The sequence below is a fragment of the Oryx dammah genome, unplaced genomic scaffold (assembly GCF_014754425.2).
Source record: "Oryx dammah isolate SB20612 unplaced genomic scaffold, SCBI_Odam_1.1 HiC_scaffold_11232, whole genome shotgun sequence".
NCBI classification, from domain to species: Eukaryota; Metazoa; Chordata; class Mammalia; order Artiodactyla; family Bovidae; genus Oryx; species Oryx dammah.
Window position 1 is genome coordinate 458146 of NW_024080625.1, and position 15836 is coordinate 473981.

The window sequence follows — 15836 nt, forward strand, 5'->3', positions numbered from 1 at the left end:
GGTCCTGTCTCTGTGTCTGTTTGAACAGCTTTGCTCCCACCAGTCCTGACTCTAGAGAGGGAAATAGAGGGGTCCTTCCCACCATCCTTTGCCTCTCCTCTATCTGTATTCTGGGGATTTGGCTCTGGTGTTTGGCCATACAGTCAGGCAGTGGGAAGCTCCTCCTCCCTTGGCCTTACTAAAACCTGGCTGGTCACCTGACTTTTCCTTATACCCAAGCCTTATTTCTTGGGTGCCTTGGTTATTGGGGGTAAATAGGCATCAGCATAGGAAGAGGTAAAAGAAGGGGCTGCCTGACAAAGGTTTGTGATTCCTACCTCTGAGAAGAGCCTAACTCTGTATTTCCAGAGGCTATCAGTGCCTTGAATATTCTGCAAGCCCTCCTGCTATATTAGGGGTAGGGACAATGTTTCTGCTCATGGTTATGAGGATTGTACATTGCACAGCTTCCAGGGGCACCATTCACCTCTTAGTCACTGTGTGCATGGTTACTACAACTATTTTTTTTTTGCAAATGGCAAGCCAGTGACTTGAGGAAGGGCTGCTTGAGGAAGGTTACTGTGAATACTAGCCATGGAGCTGAGTGAGTATGAGATACAAAAAAATAATGTAGTTGCCACAGATACTCGCTGAACACCTATATATAGGCCAGGCACTCAGCTAAATTTGTATTTAAGAATTGCTTTGTCTAGTAAGGGTGCGTGTTTATGTACATGCATGCTAAGTTGCTTCAGTCACTCTTTGCAACCGTATGGACTGTAGCCCACCTGGCTCCTCTGTCCATGGGATTCTCCAGGCAAATATACTGAAGTGGGTGCCATTCCCTTCTCCAGGGGATCTTCTTGACCCAGGGATGGAACCCACGTCTCTTAGGTCTCCTGCATTGGCAGGCAGGTTCTTTACCACTAGTGCCACCTGGGAAGCCCCCTGATAAGGGTGACATAATTTTAATACCATACTGCAATGAATGGTGGTTAATTTCTCATTCTCAAGGAAACAGAGGTCCAGTGTCAGTACATTAGGGAAGGCTTCTTAGAGAAAGACTTCTAAATGACAGTAGATTAATGGGTGAAGTGTTGCAATTTCAAAGCCTTTGACATGAGAGAGACCTGAGTGGCTAGAAAGCAGAGCTCCAGAAGGTTTGGAGAAGGAAAAAGAGAGATGTCTTGTGTGTATGTATGTTAGTCGATCAGTCGTTTCTGACTCTTTGCAACCCCATGGACTGTAGCCTGCCCAGCTCCTCCATCAGTGGAATTCTCCAGGCAAGAATACTAGAGTGGGTAGCCATTCCCTTCTTCAGGGGATCTTCCCAACCCAGGAATCGAACCTGGGTCTCCTGCATTGCAGGCAGACTCTTTACCATCTGAGCCACCAGGGAAGCCCTAATAAGATGCCCTGATGGAAGGTAAAGGGAAGTGATCATCAGCCTGTTAGAGACTATGACTTTAAGTACCTGCTGGACAGGTCCTCCAGCAGTTTCCAATCCACAAACTGGGTATCCAGCAAGGATAAGAGAGGGGCAAAAGTTTGAAGTCCTGAACCAGACTATCACCATGAATGTCTGTTCCTGATTCTGAGGAAGCTCCTAGCAGAAGACTACAAAGCTACCAGGAAAAAGGGTTCTCTGGTACCCATCCCTTCCAGTCCTGGTTACTGCTAAGGAGGAGAGATGGAAGTGGGGGAGGACACAGAGAAAGGAGTTGTGTGCCCAAAGGGCTTTACTGGCCTTGGGCAAAAATTGGATCCCATACCTCCTAGATGATAGCAGGGGGACACGCTAGCAGGGTAGGCTTGGGGAGAGCGAAGATCTAATTCAAGTATCAGAGGAGGATGGTTTGGTGCCACACATAAGCTTAGAGGTAGAAGGATGCTTATCCAGCCAAGGATTAAAGCTGCTAGAATTTCCGAAGCAGGTGCCTGCCTGGCTTCCGGGATGGAAATGAAGTGGACCAGCGGTGGCTGGCTAGAGCCCCCGCCCCGGTGGGAGGGGGCGGGACGGTCCTGGGAGAAGGGCGGGGGGCGGGGCCAGGGGCCACTTAAGGCGGAGCCGGGCGGTCTGGCAGCGCCGGAGCCAGGCGGCAGAGCCCGGCAGGGTTGGCACTTACCCACGACCCCCCCTTCCCTGCTATGATGGCCCGTCAGTAGCAGGTTTCAGACCCCCCAAGGGTATGTAGGCAGAGCTAGCAGCAGCCAGGTGCGCAGAGCCACAGAGCTCTAGGGCACTCTGGGGGCAGCTCTGCCTGCTGCGCTCTGTGGTGCCTGGGGAGATGCCCAAGTGACGGGCGAGCTGGTGAGAACAAGAACGTTCCCTTTTGGCCCGAGTCCGTTGCATCTATGGCGCTGCCGGCCAGTCTGGTGCCCCTGTGCTGCTTGGCACTTCTGGCGCTGCCGGCTCAGAGCTGCGGGCCTGGCCGGGGACCGGTCGGCCGGCGCCGCTACGTGCGCAAACAGCTCGTGCCGCTGCTCTACAAGCAATTTGTGCCCAGCGTGCCCGAGCGGACCCTGGGTGCCAGTGGGCCGGCTGAGGGAAGGGTGACAAGAGGTTCTGAGCGCTTCCGGGACCTGGTGCCTAACTACAACCCCGACATCATCTTCAAGGATGAGGAGAACAGTGGTGCAGACCGCCTGATGACCGAGGTAAGGAGGGCCTCTCCCCACCTGCTCGAGGGCACGTCAGTTTCTCTGCTCTCCTCTGGCAGCTGGCGGGGAGGGGTGTTGAGCTGAGTTTCATCTATAGAGACCTGATCTCAAGGACCTACCTCCACTTCTCACCCCCCCCCCCCCCCCCCCCCCAAAAAAAGAACACCTCTGCTGGCTGGATTTAGTGATCAAGAGGGATCCAGGGAGAGGCTGGGCTGGGGAGAGGGAGGAGGGACTAGTGAGAGTGAAGCTGGGAGAGACAGGGAGGGCGGGGAAAGGAGGATGGCGGCAGGCGAGACGGGAAATGGCTGAGGCGTGGACCGGGGGTCAGCTACCGAGCCAGGCAGGAAGGGCTGGGGTGAGCTGGGGGCCAGGAGCTGGCTAGGCAGCAGACGGAGCTCTACCCTTATCCTGGCTCCTGACCTGGTAATGTTAAAGCTCAAGGGCCAAAGAGACTGAAGGGGCTGGGAAAGTGGTGACCAAGGAACAGATCATCAGGGCCATCTACCTGAGGAGGGGCTGGGCAGGAATTGTCTTTGGTATCAGGGAGGCATCCCAGAACTGGGGTAAAGCTATCTATCTAGAGTCTAAACGACTGTCTTGGAGCAAAAAGCAGTCTCCAATGGGAAGAATAGATGGACCCACCTGAGACCTAAAGGGTTCTTGTGTCCCTCAAACGCAGTTTAGCTCAAGGACTTTCCTTGGAATTAAAGGGTTAAAATGGATTCAACGACTATGTATTAAGCATCTGCTGCAGACCAGAACCTAACCACCAACCTAGGGTGTGAGGAGAGGAACCACCTCTGGCCTGTGATCTCAACTGTCAGAGCTGGAAGGAAACTTGGAGGTCACATTCTTCCATCCTCCACCTCCCATTTTTACATCTCCGAGCTGGGCCCCAGGAGGAAAAGTGATTTAATCAAAGTCTTAAAACTAATTAGTGGCATGGCTGAGTCTAGAATTCAGGACTCCTGATTCTAAGTCCTATACACTTTCCATTACACCACCTAATTGTGTATGGGGTGGGAAGGTGGGGGGAGCGGGTGGGGGACGGATTTCCTCTGATTAACTACCATAATTTTCCAGGTTACTTTGTTAGGAAAACCTGTCCAGGGGAGAAAGAATTCCCTGAAGCCTTACCTACCCAAAGATTGGGACGGGGAAACGCCTTCCCTCCTTGGTCATGAAGTATCCTGGCCCTTTCCTCTGGCTTCCACCTGCAGCAGAGGGGGCAGAGCAAGGGACAGGACCAGGAGAATTTCTAACAGGCCCGGGAACCCCCTCCGTCCTGCTTATCTCCCACACCCTGGCTGCAAAAGGCCTTCATTGAGTTGGCTCTGCACTGGGCTGCTGCCCCCGCAGGTCAAGGCCTCAGGGCCTCCGTAGGGGACAAAACGACAAAAAGTTGGAAGGAGTTACCACTTTTCCTGTCTTCCCCCTCCCCTCCTCTCCAACCCTGCGGAGGTGTAGAAGACTCGGGAAAGAAGGGCAGGGGGGAAATGTCCCTCTGGCCAGTTAGGAAAAAACCAAGTCCGAGGAGAGACCGGAGCAGGGAGAAGAAAAGGAAGCGGTCCTCTGCTCCTCCTCCCGTGAGGTCCGTGCTGTGGTGCGCGCCAAGGTCTCCGGCTCCCAGACTGGAGCAGGCGAGATAACCGTGGTCTCCCTCCCTCGGTGCAGGCTTCCAGCCACGGCTGCTTTTCCTCCTCTCCACTCCCACCCTGCAGGGGGCCCCCCAGATCCGCGCAAGGGCAGCTCGCGTTAGTCTCAGGTGCTACTCCCACGCCTTTCTGCGCGGCCTCTGGAACAAGAGACCCAGCAATGGGGGGTTCTCAAGGGTTGGCAGAGCCTGAGCTGGAACTGGGAGGGCTGGCCGCGCTGGGGGAGGGGACCCGGCGGGCCGGAGCTGGGATGGGGGGCGCGGCTTTCTGCCCTTTCCTCTCCCTGCGCCGGGGCGGCTGAAAAGCGCCTTTGTGGATGGAGCTGCTGAGTCCGCTTCTCCCGGCGCGTCCCCGGACTCGGCCCGGGATTCTCGTTCGGTTAAGTCATCCCGGAGAATGGCCATTGTACTTCGCGCAGCCCCCGCCACCCCAGCCCTTTTTCCAGCAGCCTAGATCCCACACGGCTCCGCTTGGGCACCTCTGTGGGGGGCACTCGCACCACGAAAGGGTTAATGCTAGGGGCTGAAAGGAGGAGGAGGAAGGAAGGAAGGAAGCGGTGCCCGGTGCCAGGGAAGGCAACGAAACAAAAGATGAATCAGGAGGAGGGAGGGCGGCCGGGGCTTGGGGCGGGGGCCAGGCTAAAATAGGGGCTCCTCTCGCGGAGCCAGGCTGCTCAGCCCTTCCGTGACCAAGCTCCCACCCGCTCTCTTGCTCTCTGCCAGGTTAAGCTGAGGTTCAACTAGGGATGAAGGGCAGAAATCAAAAGTAGTACGTTTGGGTGCTCCCTTTCAACGTCAGTGTGACTCCGCAGGTCGCAAAGCCACCCTGGAAGGCGTAGATTAACGACGACACCCATTCAGATTCTCACTTCCCCAGGGCACTCAAAATCTAGGAGGGAGTGGTGTGTGGGCGGGGGGAGGGGGGTCGGGAGAACAAGAATCAACTCTCCCGTCCAGGTCGCTTTTGCCCCCGTGGTGGTAGTCGTGGTACTGAGCAGACTGACTTTATTCCCCGCCAGCGTTGTAAGGAGCGGGTGAACGCGCTGGCCATAGCAGTGATGAACATGTGGCCCGGAGTGCGCCTACGGGTGACCGAGGGCTGGGACGAGGACGGCCACCACGCGCAGGACTCACTTCATTATGAAGGACGTGCCTTGGATATCACCACATCCGACCGCGACCGCAACAAGTATGGGTTGCTGGCGCGCCTGGCCGTGGAAGCCGGCTTCGACTGGGTCTACTATGAGTCCCGCAACCACGTCCACGTGTCGGTCAAAGCTGGTACAGTAGGGGGTGGGTGGTGAGGTCCCTTCGAGAAACTGAGGGTGCACAACCCTGTTGTGACCCTAGGGGAGACCAAAGAGGCATTGGCGTTGTTAAACCATTCTTCCATTTCCGCCCGGTTGGGACCCGATCCGGGGGGACGTGCTTGTTGTTCCGGGACTGGTGAAGTCTGTACTGAGCTTGACCCACGTCCTTCAGAATCTTTACTAACATTCTGGAACCGCTGGTCTTCAGCCCTCTCTCTCTGCTTGTTCCTTGCAGATAATTCCCTGGCGGTCAGGGCCGGCGGCTGCTTTCCGGGAAATGCCACCGTGCGCCTGCGGAGCGGCGAGCGGAAGGGGCTGCGGGAACTGCATCGCGGAGACTGGGTGCTGGCGGCGGACGCGGCCGGCCGGGTGGTGCCCACGCCCGTATTGCTCTTCCTGGACCGGGACTTGCAGCGCCGGGCCTCTTTCGTAGCGGTGGAGACCGAGCGGCCCCCGCGCAAGCTGTTGCTCACGCCCTGGCACTTGGTGTTCGCGGCTCGGGGGCCAGCTCCCGCGCCAGGCGACTTTGCACCGGTGTTCGCGCGCCGGTTGCGCGCCGGGGACTCGGTGCTGGCGCCGGGCGGGGACGCCCTTCAGCCGGCGCGCGTGGCCCGCGTAGCGCGGGAGGAAGCGGTGGGCGTTTTCGCGCCGCTCACAGCGCACGGGACGCTGCTGGTCAACGATGTCCTGGCCTCATGCTACGCGGTTCTGGAAAGTCACCAGTGGGCTCACCGCGCCTTTGCTCCTTTGCGCCTGCTGCACGCGCTGGGGGCGCTGCTTCCGGGCGGGGCCGTCCAGCCGACTGGCATGCATTGGTACTCTCGGTTCCTCTATCGCTTGGCTGAGGAGCTGCTGGACTGAGCGTTCCAGGCATAGAAACCTCGTGGCACCCGTCTAAACGCGAGCGTGCGGGCTGAGATCCGGGGATATGCGCAGCAGACGATGCTGATTGGGGGGAGGGGTAGGGAGAAAATGGTTTAGGGGCAACCTCTAATTGAGAGGCTGGGTCCTAGGTAGGTGGTGGGGTTGATGATGGATACTCCTTGACGAGGACTATGTCTCCTCTTATTCCCCAATGCCTCAGCCCCACTCGATTATTTTATTTTATTTTCTATTTATAAATTGTAATATAATGATCTGCTTGCCCAGCCTGGCAAAATGAGGGGCTGAGGCACGGCCATAACATTTCCCTACAAGTGGGCTAATAAAAGGAAGGGTTCCAGGAGCTTATTGGGAAATATCTCTATTCAGATGGTGATTTGCCTCCAGATGGGGGGAGGGGTATGGAGAAAGGGGACCATACCTTACTTCCCATCCCCCCTTGTTTCCCAGCAGGCCGTCCTGCCTTGCTTCCTCCTCTCTGGAGGCTTCCCTGTCGACCAGCAACAGAGACCAGAAGAGTCTGCCCTTTTCTAGGCTGCTAGTTCTTTTTCCCACCAGAGAGGACTAGCATTCTGCCCATGTGTCTGCATACCCGACTGTTGAAGAGACTCGGGTTATCCAAAGAACAAGACAACTCAAACGCATTCTTTCTGTTCACAGGGGCTCCAGAGGAGGTTCAAGCCATTTTAGGTACTGATACTTAAAGAATTCTGGCTCCCATTTGTTAGCCTGCGCTCTCCCCTGCTCAAGAATCCCCATAGCCTGCATTCTGCTCTGGTGTGTGTGCAGTGGGGGATTGGGGGTGGGGTGTCTACATGGGACTGATTTTTTTTTTTCTTCCCCTGGGAGGTCACTGGACCAACTGACAACTCATGGCAATCCCACAGCTCAGTTCAGTCGCTCAGTCATGTCCAACTCTTTGCAACCCCATGGACTGCAGCACGCCAGACTCCCTCTACATCACCAACTCCCAGAGTTTACTCAAACTCATGTCCATTGAGTTGGTGACGCCATCCAACCATCTCAGCCTCTGTTGTCCCCTTCTCCTCCCGCCTTCAGTCTTTCCCAGCACCAGGGTCTTTTCCAATGAGTCAGTTCTTCGCATCAAGTGGCCAAAATATTAGAGTTTCAGCTTCAGCATCAGTCCTTCCAGTGAATATTCAGGACTGATTTCCTTTAGGATGGTCTGGTTGGATTTCCTTGCCGTCCGAGGGACTCTCAAGAGTCTTCTCCAACTCCACAGTTCAAAAGCATCAATTTTTCGGTGCTCAGGTTTCTTTATAGTCCAACTCTCACATCCATACATGACTACTGGAAAAACCATAGCTAATTCATAACTGGTAGTCTCCATACATTCTTGATTAAGAGAAAGAACCTGCACAGAGTGCTGGAAACTGTTCTTCCTGATGGGCTGAGCACAGAGAGCAACTTCAGCCCAAATGTATGGCAGCAGAGGGGACATGGGCTCTCCAAGCAAGGGAATGTAGGAATTAAAAACTGAGCCCCCTTTCTGATCAGCTGTCCTGGTTGTTTCTACTGGCTTCCTCCTCCTTTCCCCTCTCCCCCTCCCATTATTGCCAGCTCTGCTTCCCTGGAATCTAGGCAGGCAGGTGCCTCCGAGTTAGGAATGGAAGCTCCGAGGGAGTTGCAGTACACTGGAAGGAGAGTGTCAGGGCCTGGAGGATGGTTAAGTGTTGGTACCACCAGGAGCCCACCCTTCCCTGTAGCAGTTGGGCTCTTCCAGGGCAAGGTCCCTGCTATACACTGCCCTCTAGTGGCCTTTAGGATCGGCTCCCTTCTAGCCCCTAGGAAAGAGGAACTATATGCTGTACAGATGGTGGATGGATTTGTGCAAAAGAGCCTTCTCCCCCGAGACAAGAGGGGGTGGATGGGCCTGTTAAGCTGCCGGGGCTGAGCCACAGGTGTCAGGGGCTGGTGAGGAACTCACCTGCCTCTCATTTGGAAAGTGGCACTTTTGCATCGCTCGTTCTTGGTCTAGTTCTGTGGCTCCTGGAAGCTGGAGGTATATTGTAGCCTGTAGTAATCCAGACTTTCATGTGCATCCAAGTTAGCCTACTTATCTCCCTCACCCTGGGCCCCTCTGAGTTCAGTGTTTGGAGGTGAAAGCGTACTTAGGGTTCCAGGTAGTGCTTGATAAAACCAACATTTGGAAACAGGCGAAGTTTACCTTTGCTCAGTGGTAAAGAATCTACCTGCCAAGCAGGAGATGCAAGTGCAATCCCTGGGTGGGGAAGATCCTCTGGAGAAGGAAATAGCAACCCACTCCTGTATTCTGGCCTGGGAAATCCCATGGACAGTGGAGCCTGGCAGGCTACAGCCCATGTTAGTGACTAAACGACAACAAAGTTTGCCTCTATATCCTTCCACAGCCATTTCCCTCTATCCTCAGCAGGTGCCCGTTACCACCACTCTTCCCCTTTCAGAGTGACTTCAGAAGCACACTCCAAGCTGTGGACCTTTCCTACTTTCTACACCTGCCCTTGTCTCATTCTGTCAGACCCTGATGCCTTCTTGTCATGTCACTCCAGGTGATGACTAAACTCATAAATCTCTATGTTGTTGATGGGCTCCTTTTTTTACTACTCTTTTCACATAATGCATGTATTTTAAAGGCCTGCTGAAAATAAGGCCTCCGATTCTTACCACCTTAATGTGCTGGGCAGGAGATATTTGGGGGCAAGGAGAATTAATTGGTTTCCCTTAAACTACATCCCGCAGACTTCTTCCCAGGTTGAAGGCTCACCTCTCACCTCCCCCACTCGCACCCTAACTTTCATTCCTCATTATTCTCTTCCTCTTGAGGCCCTCCCAGCTTCCTAAAATAAAATTCATTACCTTCCTTCAAGCAGCAAAGAACACCATCCTGGCCTGAAGATGGCCAGGAGGCATATTCAACTGGGCCACAGGACATCTCTAAGTGCAACACCCCTTCTCATTAACAAAATAGGCAGTGAGGATTAGGGAAAGGGCATGACTTGGAAGTTGGGCAGACCTGGAGTTAGTGATCCCTGCCTGACAAGATCGTTGACAATAGCAGTGTATGTGCCCGATTGGAGCGGAAGCTACCAAGCTCTCTATTGTCTGCATCTGTTTCTCGCTGCCTTTGCTGCTCTGCTGTCTGTAGACTGTCTGCTTCCCTCCATACCACTCTACCAGAATCAGCATTATCAGTGGTTCCCAGACTTTCGGGGGGTTGTGTTGCCCCTTTACTTGTTTGATTTCATAACATTCCGTTCTTCAGAAAGTGCTCTGTGACAGATGTGGGTTTGCTTTAGAACTGAAGTATAGTTAAAAGTAATCTTGTTTTGAGAATTTGCAGAGCATTTTGTTGATCATCCTGGCAAGACCTCTTGGCATTTTGGGAAACTGGAGTTGAGAAGTACTGTGTTGAGGTTCAGGTGAACTTTGGGGACTTCCCAGGTGGCTCAGATGGTAAAGGTCTAGGTGACCTTTTTATTGCCCAGAATTCAGATTTTTCTCCCCTTCCTTTCTTCATCAGGATTTGCTGAACATACGCAGTGTAGCATCATATTAGACATGGAAAAACATAAAAATTAAGAAATAGTTTCTCAAAAGTTTAAGATGGTTAACTACCTAAGCAACAGTGTTACTTCAGATGAGTGGAATGGGTGGTAAATGTCATATTTGTACCCAGAAGGCCTTGTGGAGAAAGTAGGGCCTGAATAGGATGTTGTAGCATGTGTAGGTGGAGGACACTAGAAAGGCCATTCCAGATAGAAGAAACAACATGAGCAAGGACTTGGTATCTGGAATGTGAATGTGCAGGCTGGTTACAACAGGAGACTGGGAAGTGTAACTACAGCCAACGCTGCCTGAGAACGCACTACAGGCTAGGCCCTGTTTTAGCACTCTACATGCGTCCTCATTTAGTCCTCACATAACCCAGTGAGATTATATTACAGAAGAGGAAACTGGGGCAGGAATAACTAAATAAGACTGCCTTCATGGATGGGGCCACATCCTATGGGGTCTTAAGCTAGTGTTAACTCTTCCTCGTTCCCTTCACTGAGTCACTAGTAAGTCTCACTTTCTGACAGTACTCTCTCATTTTCGTTGACTCTTCTTCCTCCTGTCTGGAGGACTGGCTTCCTTACCTAGCCACTGCTTAAGGAAATATAGATGTACATGCAAGTTTCTGGCAGTAATCCATAGCAGGTGGGTACACCAACCCAGGAAGCAAGAGAAGACTCTCAGCTCTTTTTGAATTAGAGGAGAGGGAATATTGAGCTTTGTCATGGACTGAATGTATGTGTCACCCCCAAATTCATCTGTTGAAGCTCTCATGTCTGTGTGGCTATATTTGGAAATGGGGCCTCTAAGGAAGTAATTAAGGTTGAATGAGTTCATTAAACTGGGCCCTGATCTGACAGGATTAGTGTCATTTCAAGAAGACACAGGAGAGGGCTTGCTTTCTCTCTCTTCACATGCTCAATGAAAGGCCGTAGTGAGAAGGCAGCCACCTTACAGGCCACAAAGAGAGCTCTCACCAGAAACTGCATTGACTGGAACCTTGATCTTGATTTTTCTAGCTTCCAAAACTATGAGAAAATAAATGTTTGATGTCTAAGCCACCCAGTCTATGATATTTTGTTATGGGAGCTCTAGCAGAATAAAGGAAGCTTCTAGAAATGTTTGAAATAAGAAGAAGCCAGGACTTTTCTGGTGGTTCAGTGGTTAAGAATCTACCTTGTAATGCAAGCAACATGGGTTCGATCCTTGGTCTGGGAAGATCCCACCTGCCTCAGGGCACTACAACTGCTGAGCCTGCAAGCCCTAGAACTTGTGCTCTGCGATGAGAAGCCACCACAAGAAGTCTGCGCATTGCAACTAGAGAGTAGCCCTTGATCCCTTCAACTAGAGAAAACCCATACACAGCAATGAAGATGCTATACGGCCAAAAAAAAAAGGGGGGACCCAGTGCTAAGATGGGGTCCTTAGTAAAAATAATGAGCTCTGTTTGAAAAATTAGCATTTCTGACCTAGAGTCTTGAGATATTTATCCCTGACTGCTTTTGTGGTTTCTGCTGTATTGGAGGAAGCTTTCTTCTCTGTCTGGGAGCCTGAAGTAGCTGTCTATGGGAAGCAGTCTATGGGTGGTTGGGGTATTTCCCTATGGGGGATTTTGTGGCCAGTTAGCATATTCAAGCCCACTTCTCTGTGTTATTGTCTCTGTATGAGACCTGGTTGATGATGAACATCTCCCATGAGAAAGGGGTATCTCTAATCAGGGTTTGTTGAGTACCTGCTATGTGCCAAATACGGTGCTGTGCCATGGGGTTAGGACAGTAAAGTCAAGCACAGTTCTTACAAGTCCTCTAGGGAGACAGGCATAAGTGGTTAAAAGGTGGTTGAGTGTGGTGAGGAGATGAGAAATGACATTTAAGCTGAGACCTGAAAGATGGATAAGAGTCGTTCAAGCAAAGAGAATAGTATGTGCCAAGGACTGGCATTGGGGAGTGATGATAAGGTGAATCTGAGGAGCACTGACAAGTTCAGGACAGTGCAAGGGAGATGGGATAACTTGAAGGATTTTCAATTCTGTCTGAAATTTGGAAAACAATTGCAGGATTTGAAGCAGGTGAGGGGGAAAATAAAACTTGCACTTAAAAAAAGAAACTGCTGGAACTTCTCTGGTGATCCAGTGGTTAAGAATCCACTTTCCAATGCAGGGGACACGGGATTGATCGCTGTTTGGGAAACTAAGATCCCTCATGCCATGGGGCAAATAAGCCTGTCTGTTGCGACTACTGAACTCGAGTGCCACAACTATGACCCACTGCAGCCAAAAATAAACATTTGTTTAAAAAATAAATTGACAATTAGATGGGCTTTGGGGGTTATCTTTATCCCTAAGTACATTAGTCCTCATCAGAGCATGTGAGTGTCACTAATTATGATCACAAGTAGGAAATGTATCCATTCCCATGGGGGACATGTTATGGAAACCCATGGTGGTGGGGGAAGTGTAGGGAAATTGAAGCAGGACAAGAGAGGAAAGGAGAACTGAAGGCGGTACCTCCAGTCCTTGCTTTGCTTCTCTCTGAAACCTAAACCCAAACTGTCTCTCAACTTCCCTCCTTGAGACCACATAACGTAAGAACACAGTTGTCTGATTTCAAACCACATGATGTCCAAACAGAAGTTCTTGGAACTGGGGACTCTTTCTGCTATTCTCTTTTGCTTTCCAGCGATTCTTTCCAATGAGCCTTGACTTTGCTTGGAGCTGATAGCCTTAAGCTGATACAGAGCTGCCACCCTGAGAGTCGGGTCTGGGCTGAACATTGCAGCTGCCCAGGGAACAGCTGGTTAAGCCCTCAGCAGCTGCAGCAGCTGGGATTCCACCCAACATTTGAGCTGGGATTAATCCCATTTCCTCCACACACATCCTTTCCTTGTTCTAGTCCTGGCTAGTCTATAGGAGCTCGTAGAATCTCTGAGGCTAGAGAGCCTGAATCTCTCCCTGAGCTAAGCTGGGGCCAAAGTCACCCACCTTCCTCTTCTCTTAGAGGCAGCTGGTTACGGCACCTTAGCACCACTACAGGAGGGAGAACTGGCCTCTCTCTCTCTCATATGGCCTCCTTGCCCTCGTTCTCTCTATCCCTTGATAAACTGGCTAGGGTAGATTATTATTTGAAATGTCTCATTTTCAACAACTGGTGGAACTGTCTAAAGATTAATGGGACTTCTTTGGGAGGGTCAGAAGGTGGATTGCCTTTATCTTTGAAAGAGTCTATATGAAGGCTTGGAAACTTGGTGGGAGTGTAGCAGGAGGGTCAAGGTGGTTGTCACTTTTGAACTGTGATTGCCTCTCACTTGACTGTGTTTCCCCAGTTAAGAACAATAGGGCTGTATATTCTATTTGGTGCTTAGTCACCAGCTGTGACCTTGAGGAAAATCACTTTGTAATGCCAGAGGCTACTACAATGAGGTGCTTCCAAGGGGTTGGAAATAAGGAGGAGCTCTGAGATTTAAACAAGTCAGATTAACACATAAGAGACAAGGCAGTTCCTCTCAGGTCCAGAGACACCCTCCCTTCAACAAATATTTATTAAAGCTCCTACAAATACTATTTCAAATCCTAAAAGATGATGCTGTGAAAGTGCTGCACTCAATATGCCAGCAAATTTGGAAAACTCAGCAGTGGCCAAAGGACTGGAAAAGGTCAGTTTTCATTCCAATCCCAAAGAAAGGCAATGCCAAAGAATGCTCAAACTACTGCACAGTTGCACTCATCTCACACACTAGTAAAGTAATGCTTAAAATTCTCCAAACCAGGCTTCAACAGTACATAAATTGCAAACTTCCAGATGTTCAACCTGGGTTTAGAAAAGGCAAAGGAACTAGAAATCAAATTGCCAACGTCCACTGGATCATTGAAAAAGCAAGAAAGTTTCAGAAAAACATCTTTTTCTGTTGCATTGACTATGCCAAAGCTTTTGACTGTGTGGATCACAACAAACTGTAGAAAATTCTGAAAAAGATGGGAACACCAGATCACCAGACCTGTCCCTTGAGAAATCTGTATGCAGGTCAAGAAACAACAGTTAGAACTGAACATGAAACAACAGACTGGTTTCAAATAAGGAAAGGAGTACATCAAGGCTGTAGATTGTCACCCTGCTTATTTAACTTATATGCAGAGTACATCGTGAGAAACCCTGGGCTGGAAGAAGCACAAGCTGGAATCAAGATTGCTGGGAGAAATATCAATAACCTCAGATATGCAGATGACACCTCCCTTATGGTAGAAAGCGAAGAAGAACTAAAGAGCCTCTTGATGAAAGTGAAAGAGGAGAGTGAAAAAGTTGGCTTAAAGCTCAACATTTAGAAAACTAAGATCATGGCATCCGGTCCCATCGCTTCACGGTAAATAGGTGGGGAAACAGTGGAAACAGTGACAGACTTTATTTTCATGGTCTCCAAAATCACTGCAGATGGTGATTGCAGCCATGAAATTAAAAGACACTTACTCCTTGAAAGGAAAATTATGACCAACCTAGACAGCATATTAAAAAGCAGAGACATTACTTTGCCAACAAAAATCCATCTAGTCAAAGCTATGGTTTTTCCAGAGGTCATGTATGGATGTGAGAGTTGGACTATAAAGAAATCTGAGTACCAAAGAACTGATGCTTTTGAATTGTGGTGTTGGAGAAGACTCTTGAGAGTCCCTTGGACTGCAAGGAGATCCAACCAGTTCATCCTAAAGGAAATCAGTCCTGAATATTCATTGGAAAGACTGATGTTAAAGCTGAAACTCCAATACTTTGGCCACCTGATGCGAAGAGCTGACTCATTTGAAAAGACCCCAATGCTGGGAAAGATTGAAGGTGGGAGGACAAGGGGGTGACAGAGGCTGGAGATGGTTGGATGGCATCACCAACTCAATGGACATGAGTTCAAGTAAACTCCGGGAGTTAGTGATGGAGAGGGAGGCCTGGCGTGCTGCAGTCCATGGGGTTGCAAACATTCAGACATGACTGAGCAACTGAACTGAACCTGCAAATACTATTAGTACTGCTATACTAAGGATTTTTGACATTTTTCTAGGAAATAAGCAATCATTTTATTTTATTTTTAATATAAATTTATTTGTTTTAATGGAGGCTAATTACTTTACAATATTGTATTGGTTTTGCCATACATTGACATGAATCTGCTGGAAATAAACTATCATTTTAATGGATTAAATTAATTAGGTTTTAACTGAAAGGAATGGCCGATTAAATTTGGGTTTTGAAAAGGTCATTCTAGCTCCTAAGTGGAGAATGGATTAGAATGGAGTTAGTGGGCCCAGTTTTGGAGTTTGGGGGTTCCCTGTTGGCTCAGAGGTTAAAGCGTCTGCCTGCAATGTGGGAGACCTGGGTTCGATCCCTGGGTTGGGAAGATCCCCTGGAGAAGGAAATGGCAACCTACGCCAGTATTCTTGCCTGGAGAATCCCATGGACAGAGGAGCCTGGTGGGCTACAGTCCACAGGGTCGCAAAGAGTCAGACATGACTGAGCAACTTCACTTTCAGTGGGCCTAGGGAGGGGAGCAAGCAAAACAGACAATGAGATAATGAGTGATGGTGTTGGTTGAGGTGCAGAGGTGGCAGTAGAGACGGAAAGGACAGTTTCAGGAAACATTTATATTTGTGGGATTGATAGGACCTGGTGGTTGATTGGATAAAGCATGGAGCGAAGAGTAAGGCAGAAGGAGAAAAAGATTTCTCTCAACTTTATCTGCTTTATATTAATGTATCTGAAATGAAAGAAAGAAAAATAAAACTGGGAAGATATACCCATCTGAATGCAGAGTTCCAA

The 15836-nt window shown here is 50.2% G+C and overlaps 1 protein-coding gene across 1 annotated transcript; it reads left to right on the forward strand.

Annotated features, from left to right (window-relative positions):
- Positions 1-2: 2 nt before the first annotated feature.
- LOC120861276 (desert hedgehog protein) lies at positions 3-6832 on the forward strand. Its single transcript, XM_040236902.1, has 3 exons — positions 3-2637; positions 5317-5578; positions 5843-6832. Exons 1-3 carry the CDS (start codon positions 2335-2337, stop codon positions 6466-6468), a joined length of 1191 nt encoding a protein of 396 aa, XP_040092836.1. The 5' UTR covers positions 3-2334; the 3' UTR covers positions 6469-6832.
- The last annotated feature ends 9004 nt before the right edge of the window (positions 6833-15836 follow it).

Coding starts and splice junctions, on each gene's coding strand:
- LOC120861276 (XM_040236902.1), top strand. CDS start 2,335: ATGGCGCTGCCGGCCAGTCTGGTGCCCCTGTGCTGCTTGGCACTTCTG. Junction 2,638..5,316: donor CAGACCGCCTGATGACCGAG/GTAAGGAGGGCC, acceptor ATTCCCCGCCAG/CGTTGTAAGGAGCGGGTGAA. Junction 5,579..5,842: donor CCACGTGTCGGTCAAAGCTG/GTACAGTAGGGG, acceptor TGTTCCTTGCAG/ATAATTCCCTGGCGGTCAGG.